Raw genomic sequence first — 22,302 nt, forward strand, 5'->3', positions numbered from 1 at the left:
TCATTTAAGGGATCTCATGCTGGTACCAACTGGATTTCTAGCAGCAAGTGCTGCTGACCTTCTGGAAGTTCTATGGATCCAAATGGAACAATACTTTGCAGTAGTGTGCCACGTCTCATTTCTTTTCTGCCTGCCCCCTGGAAAAAAAAACCCATAACTCCCTTTTCAGTCCTAGAATTTGTCATTTATTATTTATTTTATAGTGAGATTGTAGTTGTGAATCTGCTAGACTCGTATCAAAACTCCTCCATCTTTTAAGACTGCATGGCTCCTGACTAAAGGAATGGAAAACCAGCAAATGGACAGGTAGCAGGAAAAGCTGATCCAGCTGGAAGGATGGATATAAATAATTGGCATGTGCAGAAGTTCGATAGAGTTTTACAGCCCAAACCTCCTCTAAGTGCTTCATAAAAGCACCTCCAGCTCTTCTTGTGTTGATTAGCTTCTGACACACAATTACTACAGTTAAAGCATTTTTACTGGTTTGCATATGTCGACAAATCTTCCAACAGTAACATCCTGATTATGCTAGTGTGTTATTCCCAGATATGATGTATTATTCTTTGGCTGTAGGAATAATACAAATCGTCACAGCCTCTGGGCCTATTTAACCGTAGCCCTAATTACTTCTAACTGAACATTACATTTTGGAATGTAGAAATTTTTGGAAAGCCATATAATAAAGCTAATATAAAATATTTTGCACTATTATAGAATTCTTCAACAACCTGATGAGAACCACTATAGTATTTTAATTTGATTGGTCAACGTTGTTATTCTGCTTAGCACCTATTTCACGCAATCACTCTTCAGTTTCTTCCCTGAAGTTTATCAGTTATTTTCCTTCTTGTTTTTGCACACAAGCAATAAATTAGTGACTCATATATTTCAGTAGCAAGGGACAGGCAAGCTGAATTTTGACTTTTTTTTTTCTTTTTGCTGTGTTTTGATCATATTATACAGCATTGTGATGAAGGCTAGTTTTCTAAATCATTAACGTGACAAGTACCATAAATCTCTAACAAATAAGTGTCCCCACTTTCATGGCATGGCATCATGCATAACAAAAGATGTCTACAGAATCTGTATGCAAAAGGAACAAAATAGGTTTCTACAGCCAACAAACTGCTCCATGAAAGCATAGGGCTCAGCCCAGATGGAGCAGGTTACGTGGCTGGTGCTGTTACCAAGGGTTCTTTCAACCCAAAGCTCTTGGTAACTTTTACTCTGTGCAAGGTGGTGTCAGGAAATAAATCAGGGGAGACCAGGCCGTCCGACCAATAGATGGCTGGCACAAACAGGGCAACACAAGAGTGCTTTCACTTAAAGCTAAACTTTACGTAGTCTCAAGCACTTACACACGTCCAAAAAAGGTTAGTAAAACACCCCCAACTCTTGATAATTACCAAAGCTGAGTATGGCTCTAGAGTGACACAGCGGCAGGCTTCCGGTGGCCAAATCTTCTATCTGCCAGTGGGGACTGCAAGATGTATCCAGAGGGAGAGTCCAAAAAGAGTCCAGCTACCTCAAACTTTCCCCCCTTATTTATACATTAGTAATAGAATGACATGTCCCTTAAAGAAAACTTGTTAAATAAGCAGTTTCAATGGTCAAGCAAGAGGTTTCTTCTGATTATCGATTAACCAGGTGTGGGTTTTTCCAGAGTTTGCAGCCTTGAGGCCCCAATAGACATTCCTGGGGCACATCCTGCTCTTCTAAAATGCATGTATCAGCCATTTCAACACAATTCTGATCAGGAAGGACGTGGGGTCAAGCTGCCCTTTCTGTGGCACCCAAAGACCCCCCCTCCTCTCCTGCCTTGGTTAAGCTAAGCCTGCTGACTTGGCTGCTTTTAGCAATAAGCCATCGTGGTTTCAGGCACTTTACTGGTTTGCCAAAGTCTCCCCGTACAGCGCATGAGCACCAAAAGTGGTGCTCTAGTTTATAAGCAAAGTGACCAATTTCCCTCATAGTGCATGAGTTAGAACAGTGTTAACATGTTTTTTTTCATTATGCTGTGTATAATTGATGTACCTGGCTCACTCTCATTCATGATCAAAATAGAAGCAGGAGCAAATATTGGGTGAATATTATTGATCTGTCATTGGCAATAAAGACCCCTTAAGCCAGTGGGAACCCTGTGTTAGGACAGCTACCACAGTGGTTTGAATTCCTAATCACAGTCCTTGAATTTTATTATCCCATCTGTTCTGCATAGAAGTGTCTGTTTTATAGGGAAATAAGGTGGGTGAGGTAATATCTTTATCAGACCAGCTTCTGTTGATAAAAGAGACAAACTTTTGAGCCATACAGAGTTCTTTGGGTCTGGGAAAGGTACTCAGAGTATCACAACTATATATAAAGTGGAACAGGTTGTTTAGCATAAATAGTTAACACTTACTCTAGTAGATGAATGTGAAGTGGCCCGTTAACACCCCTGCAGTAAAAGGACAAAAATTGAGGGTTAATGGGTTACAGATTGTTATAATAAGCCATAAATCCTGCATCTTTATTAAGACCATGGTTTTTAGGGTCTAGCAAAATTATGAATTTAAGCTCCCGGGCTCACCTTTTGAAGGTGTTATGCAGGTTTCCTATGAGGAATGAGAGGTCAGATATAAAGTGATCATTTTGTGAAAAGGGTTTGCCCATCAGCGACATGGTAGTATTGTCTTTTATCATTTTTCTTTGTGAGTTCATTCGAGAGTGTAGGGATTGTCTGGTTTTACCATGTGGTTCTTATTAGGGCATTTAATGCACTGGATGAGGTACCCCACATGTGGTGATAGGCATGTGGAGGACCCAATGACGTTGTAGGAGATATTGATCATTGTAGCAATGGAGATATGTCTGCAGGTTTTGCATCTGTTGTTCTGACAGGGTCTGGTGCTGCTTTGAGTTGGTGGGTCCTGGTCTGTGGGGAGCTTGCTTCTGATGAGCTTGACAAGGTTGGGAGCAGGTTGTTTGAGGGCCATAAGAGGGGGTTTGGGAAAGACTCAGTATTATTCATATACCAGTTTGCCAAGAGGGGGATTGAACATTTTCCTTGTGATTGGTCAACATTTTTTGAAATTTTTCCTGCCAAAAACAGATTTTGTCAAAAATGAAATTTTGGTCGGAAAATGTCATTTTGACCCTTCCTCCCACCCCCCCATTTTTACTTGAAATTTCAAAAATAAACACCATTTTTCTTTTTGTTGAATTGAGCCAAAATTATCATTTTCTTTTTGAAAACTGAAAAATATTCATAATTTCAGATTTTTGTTATTTCCCGTTTCCTTGTCCTTGAATTCAGAAACAGGAGTGATGTATAGGTTTTTTATTTTATTTCAAAATTCGGTTAGCACTGTCTTAATTTTTTTTTCTTCCAAAAAAAAGGATTGTTCCATTTTGAATCCTACAAAACAGAAACAACTTCAAAATTTCAAATATTTGTATGAAATTGTTTATACATTTTTCAACCAGCTTTACCTGTGGCCCTTGTTAGCATGGCCTTGACAAATACTAGCTGGAGAACATGGCATGAGGCATATGAATCTATGTGGTATTGATAAGATATTTGTTTTTAATCTGTATTTTCCATTCCTTCTGCCTCAAGCAGGAATGGTGGCTAAAGAGGAGATTTTCAAAGGAAAAAGTGGAAGCAAGGTGTCTAAATTCAAGGTCTTTGGGGAAAAGATCATCTTGTCATTCTGTGTTTATACTGCCCCTAGTAAAGTGTGGTCCTGATCCATGATTGCAGAGCTGGCAGGCCACACAAGTGAACACCTCCTAAGCAATGTGTGATCTCCCCTGTCAAATCAGGGCTCCAGGATGGTTGTGCATCCTGCTGAATGCTTCCCAGCACTCCTCAGAGGGTATTGTATTCTATTCAACGCGGGCCTGTGCCTCGAAAGCTCACACTGTTCCAAAAGCAATATCAACATGATACAATTTATATTGTACCTACAATGCAATTATGCTGCAGTCAATTTATAAATCCAACTAACCCAGTGGCACTCTCAACATTATCCCTTGGTAGCCAGAAAGGGCAATTTAAGTAAGCTTTATGTTGTTGTTACCAGTATATTTGTTCTTATTAAAGAATAGCGTATTTAGGTTAAATTTCCTAATTACATTTTAAGGCTATGGATTTAACAAAGAATCCACCAGAGCATGACCGCTTGAGCTTGTATCTTCAGAATTTGTGTGCACTACAGGAGGTGTTTTATGGTCTGCCGCACTGGTAGCATATAATAATAGGTTTGGTAAAAGCATTTCCATCCAAATACATACTTATGCATTTTGTATCGTCAAACGTTTAATTAAAAAAGCTTGTCCACCACTCTTAGTTCCCCACCTGAACAACGTAAGTCAAATATGAGAAGAGTGAAAATATAATGGAGCAAACATGACTTTTTAAATAGCATATTTTGAAGGCTGCCGGTGGATTATTATTGGTGTTTTTAACCAAATGAGGGATTCAAGTTGTGTCCTGAGCTTGGTCCATAGACTAGAAGATGCTGGGGAAAAAAGAACCTTCTTTTTGAGTGGGTCTCCCCTGGCCAGCATCCCAGCAGAAACAACATGCATTTAGAATTCCTCGGCTGAAGGATTGTATAATTGTGATCCAGGTTTCAAAGTTAGCCAAGAAGGGTAAGGAAAATTGGTGAGAATATGTGGGATTGTAATATGTAATTAAATAAACAACAACAAGCAAGTAAGGGAGAGGGATAGCTCAGTGGTTTGAGCATTGGCCTGCTAAACCCATGGTTGTGAGTTTAATCCTTGAGGGGCCATTTAGCGATCTGGGGCAAAAACTGGGGATTGGTCCTGCTTTGAGCAGATGACCTCCTGAGGTCCCTTCCAACCCTATGATTCTATGGTTCTAAGTTATTTCATTGAGAAAATTGCTTACCATTCAGACGTAACATTTCTTATGAAAGATGTTTTGAAAGAAGTTAGCACCCAAGCTTCATGTGTAAGCACTTAAAGATGTATTAGCATGATGGGCTGTAATTGCTCCTTTGGAGAAGCAGAATCTTGCCACTGATTCACAAATTTAGGTACCTGTAAGAGGGCTCTGATGTGATGGAATGTAAAGGCTCCTGTCAAAAATCCAGATATTGTGAAGTTTCCAAGTGGGTCTTGTGACCAACAGTCATATTATCATAAAAATCACACACTCAGATTTATACAATAGAGTTCCTACAGACTTCACGGATCAGTAATCCAGGTGGTGGTTCTTTTATGCAGTAGACCATATGCACAAGCCTTAAAAAGGATGCCAGTATGTTTACCATTACTACTCCTTATGGTAACATGTCTATCTTGAACTGTGATTTTTGGGCCAAGTAGAAAAAATGCCTAAGCTTTGACTCATTAATGTTGCGTGCTAAAGCAATTGATCTGAGTATCATCCATAAAGTGAAATTTTCTGATTGCTTGTCATCCCTTGCATGTCATCCAAATGCTTTCTCATGTGGCTTATGTTACGTGGTTGAAATGGAGCACACTGTGCAGTTAAAGACATAATGCAATCTTCCAGTTTTGTGTGTGTACTTGTAATGGTGTCCCCTCTAGTGGTTGGCCTACAAGGTGGATAATTGCCTACCACTACTGCCACCCAGAAGAGATCTCCATTAGCTCTGGCAGAAGAGGCCTGTGTGTATGAAGCTTAAGGACACCCAAATTTTAGTTTCAGCTCTCCAAATATCTCATGGGTATGTGATTTAACCAGTAACTAAATCTGTTGTGTTGTATGAAGTCCATGGATTTGGTACAAACAGTACACTGAGCAGCCAATATGTCTATAAATACAGCAAAATCTGCCTTTGCCACACTGATCAGTGAGCACATCAGAAAAGCATGAGGTCCATAAAATATGATGGGGTGAAGGAGTGTTGTTGAAAGAAATTTGGGTTATTGGGTTTAGCCAGTGCAGGTCAGCGGTGCACATCCAGTTGCTGACACCAGTGCTATACGTGAATGCACAAAGGGCAATATTGATACAATTTTTGTCCTCATTTCTGCTAACATATGGCCACTTAACTGTTGACATTGTATTGTTTTGGACAAATTTTATGTGAATTGCTAATAAATTATGAAAAAAGACTCAAATTGGATTTATTGTACACACAGACATGTACTTAGCAAAACAGCCTAAGCAATAGCAGACTATAAATTATCCTCAAATGATTCGTGCATCAGATTACACAGCATAATATATAATTAGATCATTCTGACAATACTGCAGCTCTTACTACGTGTGCTCATTTTAAAAAAAGGGACAAATGCAGGCATGGAAAAGTGAAGCAGAGAAAACAAGCTGTATCAGAGTCCAGCAGTTGGCATTCACACACTTTTTCTGACTACAGAGCAACAGAGGTAGACAACAGGGTATGAAACACCATAGTGGTCACATGCAGATTTATATCCAAGCGTTATCAACTTAACAGCAAGCTACCAGCCTCTGAGTTCAGTACATAGGAGAGGATGTAAAAACATCCTGCTGTATGGATGTAGGAATAAAAGATGGAGCTGTTCAGGAGACATAAAGAAAAATATATATATATAGTCCCTTTTTTATTTCTTAGGGGTTTTATGGCTTTTATGTATCCTAATGGGAAAGCACATCAGGCAGGGGTTTTGAAAGGCAATATGAAAGCCCTTTTGGATTACTGATTTTCCCCAGAACTGCTTACTAGTAGTATCCTGTCGACTAATGTGATAAAGTTACAATACGGGTCATATCCGTGGCTTCCATATTTCATCACTAATATTTCTGTTGAAATGGAGAATTCAGTTATTGTTAGTACTGTCTCATCTCTACTGGTACAGCACACACTCTGCATCATGCTAAACTGAGGGACCAAGAATTGGCTCTGCTATTGAACTGTATGGCACAGACAAGGTATGGACTTAAAGGACTGCAATAGAGAATTAAATTACAGTGGCTTTACATCTGGGCATGTAATGCAGTACAACCAGTCTATTCACTCATATGTTTTAACACATTCACTTTATTCACCAAAGCTTGCTGGAAAATTGGAAAACTAAAAGGAGTGAGAGAGAGAGAGAAACTGTTCGTTTCCATTTATTCATTGAAATTTTCCAACCATCCCTGTTTTCCACACACTTTCTGACAATCATATTTTACTGATGCAAATGTCAAAACTTCATGTAAGATTAATTATAAAAAGCCAAATTCTCATGTAAAACTATTCTCGTTGTTGTTATCATTTAAATCAATGGTGGGCAACCTACGGGCTGCATGCGGCCCATCAGGATAACCTGATTGAGGGCTGCGAGACATTTTGCTGACATTCACTGTCCGCAGACATGGCCCCCTGCAGCTCCCAGTGGCTGCAGTTCGCTGTTCCTGGCTCATGGGAGCTGCAGGAAGCGACGGGCTGTAGGGACGTGCTGGCCGTTGCTTCCCGCAGCTCCCATTGCCTGGGAAAGGCAAACTGCGGCCACTGGGAGCTGCGGGGGGCCATGCCTGCGGACAGTCAACGTCAGCAAAATGTCTCGTGGCCCGCAATCTGATTACCCTGATGGGCTGCATGTAGCCCATGAGCTGCAGGTTGCCCACCACTGATTTAGATTGTGGTACATCTTAGTGCAAGGCAATGTACAAATACAGAACAAATTACAGTCTCTGGAAACAAGCAGGGAGAATTACAAATTACAGTCTCTGGAAACAAGCAGGGAGAACTGGAGGTCCTGGTGATGTCAAGGAATTATGACGTGATTGGAATAACAGAGACTTGGTGGGATAACTCACATGACTGGAGTACTGTCATGGATGGTTATAAACTGTTCAGGAAGGACAGGCAGGGCAGAAAAGGTGGGGAAGTAGCTCTGTATGTAAGGGAGCAGTATGACTGCTCAGAGCTCCGGTACGAAACTGCAGAAAAACCTGAGCGTCTCTGGATTAAGTTTAGAAGTGTGAGCAACAAGAGTGATGTAGTGGTGGGAGTCTGCTATAGACCACCGGACCAGGGGGATGAGGTGGATGAGGCATTCTTCCGGCAACTCGCAGAAGCTACTAGATCGCACGCCCTGGTTCTCATGGGTGACTTTAATTTTCCTTATATCTGCTGGGAGAGCAATACAGCGGTGCATAAACAATCCAGGAAGTTTTTGGAACACGTAGGGGACAATTTCCTGGTGCAAGTGCTAGAGGAGCCAAATAGGGGGAAGCTTTTCTTGACCTGCTGCTCACAAACCGGGAAGAATTAGTGGGGGAAGCAAAAGTGGATGGGAATCTGGGAGGCAGTGACCATGAGTTGGTTGAGTTCAGGATCCTGATGCAGGGAAGAAAGGTAAGCAGCAGGATACCGACCCTGGACTTCAGGAAAGCAGACTTCAACTCCCTCAGGGAACGGATGGGTAGGATCCCCTGGGGGACTAACATGAAGGGGAAAGGAGTCCAGGAGAGCTGGCTGTATTTCAAGGAATCCCTGTTGAGGTTACAGGGACAAACCATCCTGATGTGTCAAAAGAATAGTAAATATGGCAGGTGACCAGCTTGGCTTATCGGTAAAATCCTAGCAGATCTTAAACATAAAAAAGAAGCTTACAAGAAGTGGAAGGTTGGACATATGACCAGGGAAGATTATAAAAATATTGCTCGGGCTTGTAGGAATGAAATCAGGAGGGCCAAATCGCACCTGGAGCTGCAGCTAGCAAGAGATGTCAAGAGTAACAAGAAGGGTTTCTTCAGGTATGTTGGCAACAAGAAGAAAGCCAAGGAAAGTGTGGGCCCCTTACTGAATGAGGGAGGCAACCTAGTGACAGAGGATGTGGAAAAAGCTAATGTACTCAATGCTTTTTTTGCCTCTGTCTTCACTAACAAGGTCAGCTCCCAGACTGCTGCGCTGGGCATCACAGCATGGGGAGTAGATGGCCAGCCCTCTGTGGAGAAAGAGGTGGTTAGGGACTATTTAGAAAAGCTGGACGTGCACAAGTCCATGGGGCTGGACGAGTTGCATCCGAGAGTGCTAAAGGAATTGGCGGCTGTGATTGCAGAGCCATTGGCCATTATCTTTGAAAACTCGTGGCGAACGGGGGAAGTCCCAGATGACTGGAAAAAGGCTAATGTAGTGCCAATCTTTAAAAAAGGGAAGAAGGAGGATCCTGGGAACTACAGGCCAGTCAGCCTCACCTCAGTCCCCGGAAAAATCATGGAGCAGGTCCTCAAAGAATCAATTCTGAAGCACTTAGAGGAGAGGAAAGTGATCAGGAACAGTCAGCATGGATTCACCAAGGGAAGGTCATACCTGACTAATCTAATCGCCTTCTATGATGAGATTACTGGTTCTGTGGATGAAGGGAAAGCAGTGGATGTATTGTTTCTTGACTTTAGCAAAGCTTTTGACACGGTCTCCTACAGTATTCTTGTCAGCAAGTTAAAGAAGTGTGGGCTGGATGAATGCACTATAAGGTGGGTAGAAAGTTGGCTAGATTGTCGGGCTCAACGGGTAGTGATCAATGGTTCCATGTCTAGTTGGCAGCCGGTGTCAAGTGGAGTGTCCCAGGGGTCGGTCCTGTGGCCAGTTTTGTTCAATATCTTCATAAATGATCTGGAGGATGGTGTGGATTGCACTCTCAGCAAATTTGCGGATGATACTAAACTAGGAGGAGTGGTAGATATGCTGGAGGGTGGGGATAGGATACAGAGGGACCTAGACAAATTGGAGGATTGGGCCAAAAGAAATCTGATGAGGTTCAATAAGGATAAGTGCAGGGTCCTGCACTTAGGACGAAAGAACCCAATGCACCGCTACAGATTAGGGACCGAATGGCTAGGCAGCAGTTCTGCGGAAAAGGACCTAGGGGTGAGAGTGGACGAGAAGCTGGATATGAGTCAGCAGTGTGCCCTTGTTGCCAAGAAGGCCAATGGCATTTTGGGATGTATAAGTAGGGGCATAGTGAGCAGATCGAGGGATGTGATCGTCCCCCTCTATTCAGCACTGGTGAGGCCTCATCTGGAGTACTGTGTCCAGTTTTGGGCCCACACTACAAGAAGGATGTGGATAAATTGGAGAGAGTCCAGCGAAGGGCAACAAAAATGATTAGGGGTCTGGAACACATGACTTATGAGGAGAGACTGAGGGAACTGGGATTGTTCAGTCTGCAGAAGAGAAGAATGAGGGAGGATTTGATAGCTGCTTTCAACTACCTGAGAGGTGGTTCCAGAGAGGATGGTTCTAGACTATTCTCAGTGGTAGAAGAGGACAGGACAAGGAGTAATGGTCTCAAGTTGAAGTGGGGGAGGTTTAGGTTGGATATTAGGAAAAACTTTTTCACTAGGAGGGTGGTGAAACACTGGAATGCGTTACCTAGGGAGGTGGTAGAATCTCCTTCCTTAGAAGTTTTTAAGGTCAGGCTTGACAAAGCCCTGGCTGGGACGATTTAATTGGGGATTGGTCCTGCTTTGAGCAGGGGGTTGTACTAGATGACCTCCTGAGGTCCCTTCCAACCCTGATATTCTATGATTCAATGATTCTGCCCTAAAAAGCTTACAATCTAAGACAGTATTCAGGTGGAAGTGCTTTTGCCTTCATCCAATCAGATAGCAGAAAAAGTGCAATGTAACTTATAACTGGTCACCATTAGCCAACACAGATCAAACTGCAAATATTTGCTGATCAAACCATACAGTTTAAAAAGAAACAAAAGTTACAAAATAATTTGTCAAATGCTTTTGGATATCAAAGAAATTCATTTAGCTTGCTATCTATTCGCAGTTATTCCATGGGCAGAAATACAGTGTAAATGCATCATATAAATTATTTCTTGTACTGTATTTGCTCATCCCTGAGCCGTCTAGAAAATCTAAAATTAGCTGCAGGACACTGAGGGCTATTACACTGCTGATAGATCACCTACTATCAACAGTAAACAGCACAGTCTAATGCTAACGGTGGCACAGTGGGAAGCAGAGAATATGATGGCATGCAGCTTACGATTTTAAAAGCTCTAGGTTATGCGACCCAAAGGTAAAGCACACGAAATGCAATGTGCATTAGTTATCATTTCAGCCCAAACATTTAATCTTGTATTCACTGTCTTGACCTATTTGCATTTTTTCAAACATGAGGAACAAATATCTCTCCGCTATAATTACCACACTTGTCTCTTTTACATGTCTACAGGCATTTCTCAGAGGCAGTTGTGGTCTTTTGTTTGAGGGTACTTCATCTAATAGTATGAAATGTATATTGGTGTGATTCAAGGATCATATAATATCCATTTTTAGAGAATGTTTCATTCAAGGGCAAAAGGAACTTTTCATACTGAATTCTTAAGCACAGAAAATATGGAGTTGCATTCCCCACTGATCCTTTTACTTGAACAGTTTGTGAAAAGTGCAGAGAAGAATTTCTGAAGCTGCCTTTATGTAATGTAGGTCCAGCAAGGATAAGGACAGACAGTTGTTTCAGAATTTCACCTAACTATGGGTGAAGCCTCCAAGATGTTTGGATAAGCCCCCCCAAAAGGTGAACACTTAGCTGAACTTCTAAGATGAAATCCTGGGCCCATTAAAGTCAATGAGAATTTTGCCATTGATTTCAGTAAGCCAGATTTCACCCCTTAAAGGCAGAAAATGTAGTGTGGAAATCTAACGTATGAATAGACTTTCTTGTGACATTTCTTGCTACCAGTTCGGGTGGAAATATTGCAAAAATGGCTTTTATCCATGGTAGGCACTTTTAGAACCAGTAATCACATGTCTGGAAAATAATGAAAATTTAACCCAACTGTGTTTAGTCTTATTTTTTATAAAGGGCCAGATTTTAAAGGGGTTTAAAACTCTCATAGGCACTTGGGTGCCTCTGAAAATCCCATAAAGGACCTAGCTGCATCTTTAACTTTAAAAATCTGACCCAAAATGCTTTGCTCAGGCCTGAGATCGGTGTGACTGCATCTTTTCCATTATTTACCCTCAGTGTGATTCATTATTGACTAGCTGATTGCTTACATAAGTCACCTGGGTGTGTTCTGTGACCTAACTGGATGAATGCACATGCACTTCTGCCCCTATACTTTCAGGGGCAAATTCAGTTTGTACAAACAATGAAAGGCTATTGTTAAAATTCATTTATAGATTTTATCCTTGCCACACCTTTTCAAGGTAGGGATTAATCTCCCCATTTTACAGATGGGAAACTGAGACTCAGGGTAGATGAAATGTCTCATGTCATACAGGAAATCTTTGGTAAAGCCAGGACTTGAACCCAAGTCTTTGAAGTCCCCCTCCAGTGACTTAAGCACTGGACTGTCATTCCTCCCCATTAGAGAATGCCACAGGTACATTCCAACCCATCATATTGTGGGCTCATGTCCAGACTGTTAAAGGTATTTAAGCATTGAGTTGCTCAGCATTGCAACACCCAATTGATTTAGGAGCCTAACAGATTCATTTTCAGAGGGGATTTAGGCACCTAGGAGCCCAAATCTCATTGACAGTTGGGATTTAAGCTCCTAAGAGCGTAAATCACTTTTGAAAATGAGATTTAGGCTTCTAAATCAGTTATGCATTGCAATGCTGAACACAGCAACACCTAAATCCTTTTAAAAATCTGGGCTTCAGGGCCTAAGTTCCCCCGCTCTTGGGAACATGCTGTCATAGCAGAGCTGAATTGCACAGCCAAACTGATATTTTGCTACTCAAGACTGCAATACTTGTTCCAGTGTCCTCCCAGCAGTTGCATGTTGTTGGTTATACAATCTTTGTGCAATACGATCTGAGTAACCTCTGTTGTAACTTCAGATTCCTGTAACAGAAAAATGCATATCCCAGCATGCTCATTTAGATTACTAACTTCAAATGTACCCTAGCAAAAGAGCTGCAACATCAAATTGGCACGTATATGTTAGTTCAGTGCTAATTTGGCACGGCCTTCTTCTGTCACTGGTGGTGCTCAGTATGCTCAATATGCTTCATTTTGCCTTCCTTCTCGTTCTGTTCAATCATAGAAGCTAAGACCCATCTACTCACATGGGATGTGTCTGGCAGCTACCAAGCTCTGGAATGGTTTGCCAGAGGCAGTAGCTGGGTCTGTGCCTAGATGCCTGGCTGCTCTTCTGTAACCCCTTGGCTACTTCACTCCTAGCTATGAAATTCTTTATGTGGCAAGTGCAGGGTCGTGACACTGATTAGATTTTCATGTCCATATTGTCTCCACTGTTTTGTATAATGATCTTCCCTCCTAATCAGCTGCCAGCCACAGATATTATTTGTGTGTGCTAAACATCCTTGGGAGCTGTTCTTTGGAAGACTTTGAATACTTTCCAGAAAATATGTATATAAATACACACACATACACACTACTTTAAAGATGAAGCCATTTCAAATATTTTAATTTGTTTTGTTTTTTTAGCCATGTAAGCCAATTGCACCTTGTGACGGGGAGGGACTCACCACTGCGGCGCCCCCTCCTAGATGTCTCGGGGATCAGCTCTGCTAGCCAGCGTGCCCTCTTCTGGTGGCGTCTTGCCACCGTCACATCTGTTCCTGGGACCCATGTCACTCCCAGGAGTGTGGCATCCTCTTCAGGACACAGCCCTCTGTCTGTACCACACTCTGTACTCCCCCCCTTCTGGGGGAATATCACAGTCACTTAGTCCAGCCACTTCTTCAGTGGCGAGTGGGGATGAGGAGGGGACAAGGGACCCTGAAGATGGCTGCTGCTTGCGGGGCCCCCTCTGATTCCTTGGTAGATTTCCCTGGGCCACTTCCCTGCAGCTGCAGCACCCTCTTTGCCCTTGCCTCAGGGCCTCAGCCTGCAGACAACTTCAGCCTGCCATGAGCTGCCTTTAGCTCTTGGGTCCCTGCCTGCAGCACTGCTCTGTCCAGGGTGCATGCTGCCTTCAGCCTGCCAGGCAGGCAGGCAGGCAGGACTCCCCACCCCAAGCTCCAGGAAGTGACTGAAGCTGCTCTGCTCTGCAGCCCTTCTTATATGGGCCAGCCTGGCCCTGATTGGCTACTCCTTGCAGGCCCCCTCTGATTGACTGCCTCCTGCGCAGCCTCCCAAGGGCTCTATTAACCCCTTAGAGCCCAGTGTGGGCCAGGCACCCCAGCACACACACATTAAGTCAGATTTTCTCTCCCATGATTTAACTCTGCTACATCTCTCCAGAGATGCCATAAACCATGAAGCTCTTCTCAGCTGAGGATTTTCCAGCTAAGGGAGGTGGTGTAGCTGGCTCCTCTCCCACTTCCCTGCAGCTCTTGGCATAGAGGGGCATGTCACTAGGAGAAGAGGCACAGCCAAATGGGTTATACTCCGGTGATCCCCGTTGACAAACATGCTGGGGCGGGGGCACAGTCTGCTGGCACAGATTAGAACAAACTGAGGCTGCTCTAAGTTTCACGAGTGCTGATGTAGAACAAGAACAAGCTGCAGTCAGGTCTTTGACACAGCACAAAATATGGGCCTACATTTATATGTAGGTGAGTAAATGTGTCGACATGCACGTGCCTCTGACTTACAAAATTCAGTGCTTAAAGTTAGGCTGCTAAGTCCATACTTAGGCACCTGGATATATGGCACAATTTTCAAAACTGCTGAATGCCCAGCGGGTACCCTTGAAGTCAGCAGAGGGGGAGAAAGTCAGTCTTTGTATTCTGTATTTTTATGGTTTTATATAATGCTTTTCTTAATGAGTGTCTAGTTTAAGCCTTTTGGTAGTAGAACCCTTATTTTGAAAAAGGAACAAAGAACAATCATCTGAACGATACCACAGTATATTCTTACAATATGTAAAACATCTGGTGGAAAAGACAAAGTACTGCTTTTACAATATCCTAAGCCAAATCACGGACTATACAATTCTTTTTATTATTGTTATTATTTGTACATTCAACAGTGCTTTGTAGAGCAATCAGGGAAGATAATAAAAATCCATTTTAAATTCTCATTACTTTAAAAGTGTTGAATCCCCTTAAATTGTTTCAGGGTTAATTGAGAATTTGCTGCCTTACAATAGACTGGGAATTGTTTAGACTGCCCTGGTTCCATATTTTGTTTGTTCATACCTTTGTTGCAATGTTATAAAAACAACAATAAAAGAAAAAAACAAAGGAGTACAATGAAATAATTATCAGCCTTGTTACTATTCTAGCAACTCATTTTTATGGGAGATAAAGCTCAACTATTGATTAATGTTTGAATGGTTATTAAAGTGGAAGTGCATACACGTTTGATAGACTGTACCACTCACTGTTCATTAGTGTTTGCTTCCATTTCTTTGTTTACATTTTCTCTATTGGACTCCAAGAGAAGCCAAGGATGAAAATGTATAGACTTCAATGGGAATAGGATCAGGCTATAGCTTAGTAGGTCTGGAAGCTGGAGATCAAAAAGCAAATGCCATTTCCTGTGCCATCAGAATAAAGGTTTGATTCTGATCTCACTTACACCAGTGCAAATGAGAACCACTTTCCCTGATGTCAATGGAGCTAACCGTGTGTAAATGAGATTAGAATCTGGCCTTACTCATATAGGCTGGGAAGACAGAATTTAGGGCAAGATCCACCTCTTGTGGAAGTCAATGATGGTCTTTCCATCGACTTTGATAGGATTTAGTCTGAGCCCTTTGCCTGGTCCAAAGTTGGTTGAAGTTAATGGATTTCACTGTGGCGATAAATACGTTAAAGATTGTGAGGTGCTCAAATGCTGTGGCAATGGTTTCCATATAAGTACCTGAAATAAATAGAATGTCTCAGTTACCTGAAACCAAGACAAGTCTCTGAAACAGGCATTCAGTGTGCTCACTTCTTTAGGCTGCTAACCATTAATTCATTTTTTTTTTCTTTTCTGGCACTATTTTCTTCTTGCCAATCCACTGCTTTAGATTGTTTCCTTCAGTGGGTAGATGATTTTTTGGCAGAAATACCTGCCTAATGCACCTTTTAAATGGAGGCCACTCTAAATTACTTGGTTATTCACAGATACTCATAAAACAATAAACAGGCTTCATGTCAATTGATAGTGATTCAAAATACCTATGGTAGACTTGCTGACTGTTATGACCTATAAAGCAATCCATTTCAAGCAGATAAGCATCTCACTAAAGTGCATATTGATTGTGCAATAGGCACTTTAGTTGGAGACTTGATGCATTAAAATATTTAATTAAAAAGGAAACTTGTGTCAGTTATTTCAACACATTATGGTTAGATTATTTCAATGTATTTAACTGCATACAAAATTAGGCCTGCAAAGAGTTTTACATGTAATTTGACTTCAGTTATGCTACTCATAATGCATAAAGTTAAGCACTGGCCTAAATCTGTCCAGGATCAGGACCTAAATGATCATGATAAAGAGGAGGCATAGTCTACAGTAGTGAAGTACGTATCAGGGCTCCCAGAAGGCAACAGTTTATATATATTTTTAGGTGACTATGGAAGTGCCCTGATTGTTCAGAGAGTCTGAGCACCCACAGCTTGGAAGCACAACAGTGCAGATCACAAAGCCCAGAAGGAAGCATATGAGAGCTGAAGACAAAGCATCCTTGGAGGAGGGGAGCTGGATATGGAACGAACATTTAGAGGAGATCAAGCAGATCCAGCATCGGACCATCTTTAGGAAACACTGCAAAACCTTCCTCTTCCAAAAATCCTTGCCGTCATAAGAATGGCATTTAAAACACCCTTCTAATTCCCTTCTAATTCCAACCCCCTTAGCAACCAATAAAATAAAATAAAATCCAAAATATCCAACAAAAAGACAACAAAATAAGTACTATCCTTCCCCCCCACAGAGTTCTGACCCTGAAAAGGTAACAGTGCCAGAGACTCAGTAAAGTTCACTAGGGGCTTCACTATTGTTATTGGTTTTATGTGAAGGCGGTCTGATACTACAATAATGGGCAGTAGTGTTAAAGCCCTCAGATAGACAGCAGAAGGCAGTCAGCACCCATGAGAGCCAGGTTGCCTGTGTTTTAAATATTGATTTAGGTGTTTGAAACTGTTGGCCTTCACCTCTCTCTGTCTGTTTCTCCATCTGTAAAATGAATCTAATTATAATCACCTATTTCAAAGAAGTAACTGTCTGTGAAAGTGCTTAAGAGATTCTCCTAAGAAAGGCAGTCCGTGCAAAGGGCTCTCCTTTTGCAATAACATAATCAGTTCAAGGTTAGATATGTGATCAGTTGATGGCTTTTATCTTTTTGCCTAGGTATTCTGTTTACAAGGATCCAGCAGGATGGCTGGAAATTAATCCTACAAATGGTACCATTTTCACCACTGCTGTCCTGGATCGTGAATCACCCTATGTCCACAACAACGTCTATACAGCACTGTTTCTGGCAATAGACAGTGGTGAGTAATGGTTGCTGATAACACTACTGGATTGATAATTTATTTGATTTTTTACCCCTTCAAGGCCATTTTTCAAAAAAGCACAGGCATAAAGTTAAGCCTGGGCTTAAGTAATTTGCTAAATCGGCACCTAAGTGTCTAAGATATTTGTGAACAAATAGAGTCAAAAAGTAAGTGGAGAGGAAATTAGACTTCAAACTTAGAATGGCATAGGTTTTGGGGGCAGGCTGGAAACATTTAATCCTACAAAGCCCACACTGCTAATAGTAAACAATGCATGTGATGAATGTACTTGGGTAGTAATAAATCATCTTTATCAGAGTTAATTTCTTCATAATATTTGAGTTGTTATGAAGCCTAAGGCACCAATAGCAAACTCATCCTGGATATGGTGAATTCTATCCTATTTAACACATAATGACAGTGACAATAAAAACATAATTAAAAACCCTTGTTAAAACGCAATATTTTTACATATTAAGTGTATTAAAGTTTCTTCTGTCGAGTATAATCTAAATTAAAGTATGTTGCAAAAATTCACTACGAGTGACTTTTGTAGCACATAAAAATGTAGTGAAAATCCTGAACATTCCTGCAAATCTCTAGAGCTGAGGGCACAAAATAAAGAAAGGCTTTGTATGTAATATAACAGCTAATATGCTAACCCTTTCCCATAGCTGCAGCTGCTTTAGCCCTGGTGATAAATTGTAAAATGTTCTTTTTAGGAGGTTAATTTTACATTTTTTGCATCACATGACTTGGCTCAGGAAACATTTGCTAGGTCTGACAAGAAAAAGGAATCATCTCCTTCAGTGCAAAAGGAAAAAAGAATCTTCTGCAGAAGCGATTTACTTGTATATTCATAAATGGTTTCTTTCTTAGTGTAATGTCCATAAAAGAAATGTGGCTCTAACCCTACTCCTTTACCTATGTTTGCTGGCTAATCATTTTTGAAAAATGTATCTTAATTATAATAGCATCAGAAAGGTATGGGGGTCCCCGGTACATGTCAGGGTTGCGTTCTTGAAAAGGGCAATGGATATTGAAACAACGGATACTGGGGAATTTTTCCCATAAGAAATAGTGGCCCACCCCGCCTCTTCCCGGCCCCCCTTCACCTCTGCCCCGCCTCTTCCCACCCAGTTCTGCACCTTCCTCCTAGCGCACCCCATCCCTGCTTCTTCCCCTCCCTCCCAGCGCCTCCTGGACACTGAGGGAAGCACCCAAAGAAGAGCCAGGTAAAAGGTGAAGCAACGGATATGCAGATGGGGACCGACGTGAATCAGGCATAGTCCCCTATTGATGAGCAACGGATATATGAAACGACGGATAAGTGGGTATACCAGGGACCCCCTGTAATGTTATGTTGAGCCAATAGGAAAACTGGGATCAAATTACTTAGGGTTTGATTTTCAGAAACCCCACCCACCTGCCTCAGTGAGTAGGGGAGCTTGTCGGGGCCAGCAGTGAAAGGGAACAGCCCTTCAACAAGGGAGGGAGACACTTGGTGAGGAACACCAGATAGCTCTTTTCCTCTCCCCTAGGAGTCTCTTTCACTGGTTGGTCAATTGGAGAGGAGGGTTACTGATTGGCCAGCATTCCTCAGTTCCTAGGATCTAACCTGGAGTGGGGGCCATATGGTAAGAACCCTGTAACTTCTGAACTGGAACCAATTAAATGATTGGTATAGGACAGTATGGATGATGGGCGGGTAGTGCCCCTCCCCTCTATTTAAATTTAATAGTAGTTGCAGCCTGCTTCTTAAAAATCCATCCATGTGTCTGTCCTCATTTTGCCGCTGTGTCTGCATCAAAGGCAAAGCTGTAGACACTCAAGAGGCAGGAAGCAGAGGCTTAGAATTGTATGCAGGAGCAGGAGGAAATTGTCTCACCAATTATCAGAGAGAGAGAGAGAGAGAAATGAGGGAGCAAAACATTTGAAAATATGCAGGTGCAGATACTAGCGAATGCGGGCACAGTCACAGTGATTGTTTTCTCCTATTCTACAAGTAGGTAGGTTCTCATGTCGCAGTATCTGAGCATCATGGCTGTGTGCAAAAGGAATTGTACAGACCACTGCACAATTGTTGTTGTTTTTATAATTAACTTCATCAGTAACATCTTTCAAACATGTGCAGGTAATAAGATATGCTAGAAGGCAGTTGGAATTGGGGGCCTCAGTACAGAGTGAGGTCACCCAGCTATGAAGCACCTGAATACCTCAATGACAACATAGAGAGTTATGTTGTCATTGAGGTATCTAAACCATTGATGAAGATATTGAACAGAACCAACCCAGAACTGATCCCTACAGGACCCCACTTGATATGCTGGAGGTTTCCTTGAGGTTTTGTGCGGAACCATAAAGTTGTTCTGGAGATCATGCAGAATGAACCAGAATTCCAGGAAGCCCTGTTCTACGAACAAAAGCCTATAATACCTTAGCTTCACTCTTGAGCTGATCAGCTCCAAAGAAGGCTATTGTAATATGCATATGTGTCTCTTAAGAGTTGCATGATAGTGTCTACATAACTACTTACTTTTCTATTCTTAGGCATCTTCATAAACATGCCAGCAAGTGTATCATAGAGAGAATGGCTAATTTAGAATGTTCACCACTTGTATGAAAATACAGTTAAGCGGATGATACTTTGATATCATTAATATCAGGCTCAACCCTTGCCTGAGAAATGCTGGCCCCTTTGCCTTCAGGAGTACATTATTGATGTTATTGGGAAGTCCTGCAATGCGTCTGCTGACTTCATTGTACAACAATATGCAATAGACTTATAACTTGATTGTTTCCATTTTAGCCATAGCAAGTGTTGTCCCACCATGTATGTGCAGTCAAAGGGGTATAGTGTTAATCCAGGGTCTGTAAAGGCTTGATCCGATGGCCAGTGAAGCCAATTGGAGTGTTTCCGTTGATTTCAGTGGGCACTGCATTGGGTAGTCGGTCTTTTCTGGGGTGCTGATATGTCCATGCTGCCAGTGAGGCACATCTACTCCCCTCTTTCCCCTACTGATGGGTCACCAAAAAGTGCTAACCAGCCATGCTGGATTCTGCTCGATTTTTCTAGCCAATTAACTCTAATGCCCAGTTTGAAAAGGTTTATTTCATTTCCTACAGGCTAAATACTATATGTAGCTTGGTAGTAGAATAATCTAAAATGAATATAAAATTCTTCCAGGACTTTAAAAGAAGGTTAAATTAAAATATGCTCCATATGTTCTTTTTGAGAGCTGCAGTGTCCATAAACTCCAAAGGGAAAAGTCATTTTTTTCAGTTTACTGAATATATTCTAGTTGAAATTGGTGAATAAGGTTAGAATGATGTGTGATAGTGGCTATTCTTGGAAGATTAAAAGAGGACCAAACAGATTGGGTGGTAAATTGAAAACATAGTGTTATTTCAGCCAGTTCAAATTATGCATGTGGCCAAGAGTCTTGGAGCAAGGAGAGGTAAAAGATACTCAACCACAGAGTCTTTTATCCAAAGGCTGTGTTCTGGCACAAGCTGTAGGTTTTTTCTCCAGCCATTGTATGTGGCCACTTGCCAGGAAAAGAGAACAGATATTTATTAGATCTTCTTCATTAAATGTGGATTTCAGCCTGGCCAATGCAAACATGTTCTTGATCTATTAATAACACATCATAGGGTTCTTTATTCTGTGATTGATATGGCCTAAAAAGTAGCATCTGTTTAATTCTGGCTTTGACTAGGTATTGGGTGGAACTTGAACTATCTTCTCACCTCCAAGTCAAGTTTGATCCGTATCAACTTGGGGAAGCTTGAACTGCTGCAGACTTTGCCTTTCATGGATTTAGAAGACTCTCAGTCAAGCCCCTATGACCAATATTAAGGGCCTGATCCTGCTCCCATTAAAGTCAGTGGACTGACTTTCATTGACTTCAACATCTGGCCTTAAGCTCATAAAAATAAGACTGAGAAATTGAATACATGCCTTGGGAAGGCACCTGTAGATTTTTCCTCTGATTTTTAATAGTGTTGGAGTTTAATAAACCTAGGTTACAGCTATCCACTCTCTAGGAAGTTGGTTTTTTTCCTTATTCAAAACTAATGATTAATTAAGGCATTCAATTAGAAGGCAGTCGTAGTGCTTCGACTCCAGAATTGGAGTCCTCAAGCCTGTCCTTAATATGCTGTATATCAGAGTTAGTCATACAATAAAGGGTTGAGAAGCCTAAATGTTACCATTGCTAGCCACAGTGCCTGGGATATATTTAGCTACAGAATGTGTTACAGTTATTCCAGCATGTTCTTTCACTATCTGTTGTGTAGATTATGGGTAAGAAGGTGGGGTGAAATGGGAATCAAATTCACAATGACAGGAATGAAATTCACAGAGATAGGTTTGTTTTGTTTTGCCCCTCTTAGCAGTGCCCACTGAAGTCAATAGAAAATCTCCTACTGAATCCGGTGGGCACTAGATTGAGGTCATTTGACAATGCTAATGACTAGTACAAGGGCACTTTTCCCAACCTGTAAAATAGAGTGTGTCGCAAGCTGGGAATATAACTCAGGAATTTCTCATTGGCAGTTCTGTGCATAAACTGGTCAGCCACACCTTCATCTGCATCACTTCTCTTCAGCCCACCACAAAGATGCTCTTAACAACAGGATGTTAGTAGATGGAGCTGTGGCTGCCATTCTCATTGCAGGAAAAAAAATAATTAATAGTTATGTCAGATATCTTGAGGATATTCTTCTTGAACATTATAACTGTATCAGAAGGAAAAATTTGGTTAAGTGTGAAATGATTTCTTCCAGTTGTAAACAGCCCTTCTGATCTCTGCCAGGACTTATTGAAACAACATAGATAATAATGAATTTGATGGTCATAGTATTTAATTTTATAGATTAAAAAATATGACCTTTTATGTGGAAGAAATTTCACTTTTTGGAATGTACATCCTAATTTTCTTTGTACTCCTTTGATATCTGTAAAGGTCAAGACCGTGTCT

General features: G+C 41.5%; 1 protein-coding gene across 1 annotated transcript in view; it reads left to right on the plus strand.

Moving 5' to 3' along the window:
- Positions 1–22,302, plus strand: part of CDH13 (cadherin 13) — a 797,859-nt gene that overhangs the window by 728,978 nt on the left and 46,579 nt on the right. The window contains exon 11 of the mRNA XM_084644551.1: positions 17,175–17,317. Coding sequence (XP_084500677.1) covers positions 17,175–17,317 — 143 coding nt within the window. The remainder of the gene's footprint in view (positions 1–17,174; positions 17,318–22,302) is intronic.

This window comes from Lepidochelys olivacea (assembly GCF_965140295.1).
Source record: "Lepidochelys olivacea isolate rLepOli2 genome assembly, chromosome: 12".
Taxonomy (NCBI): Eukaryota; Metazoa; Chordata; order Testudines; family Cheloniidae; genus Lepidochelys; species Lepidochelys olivacea.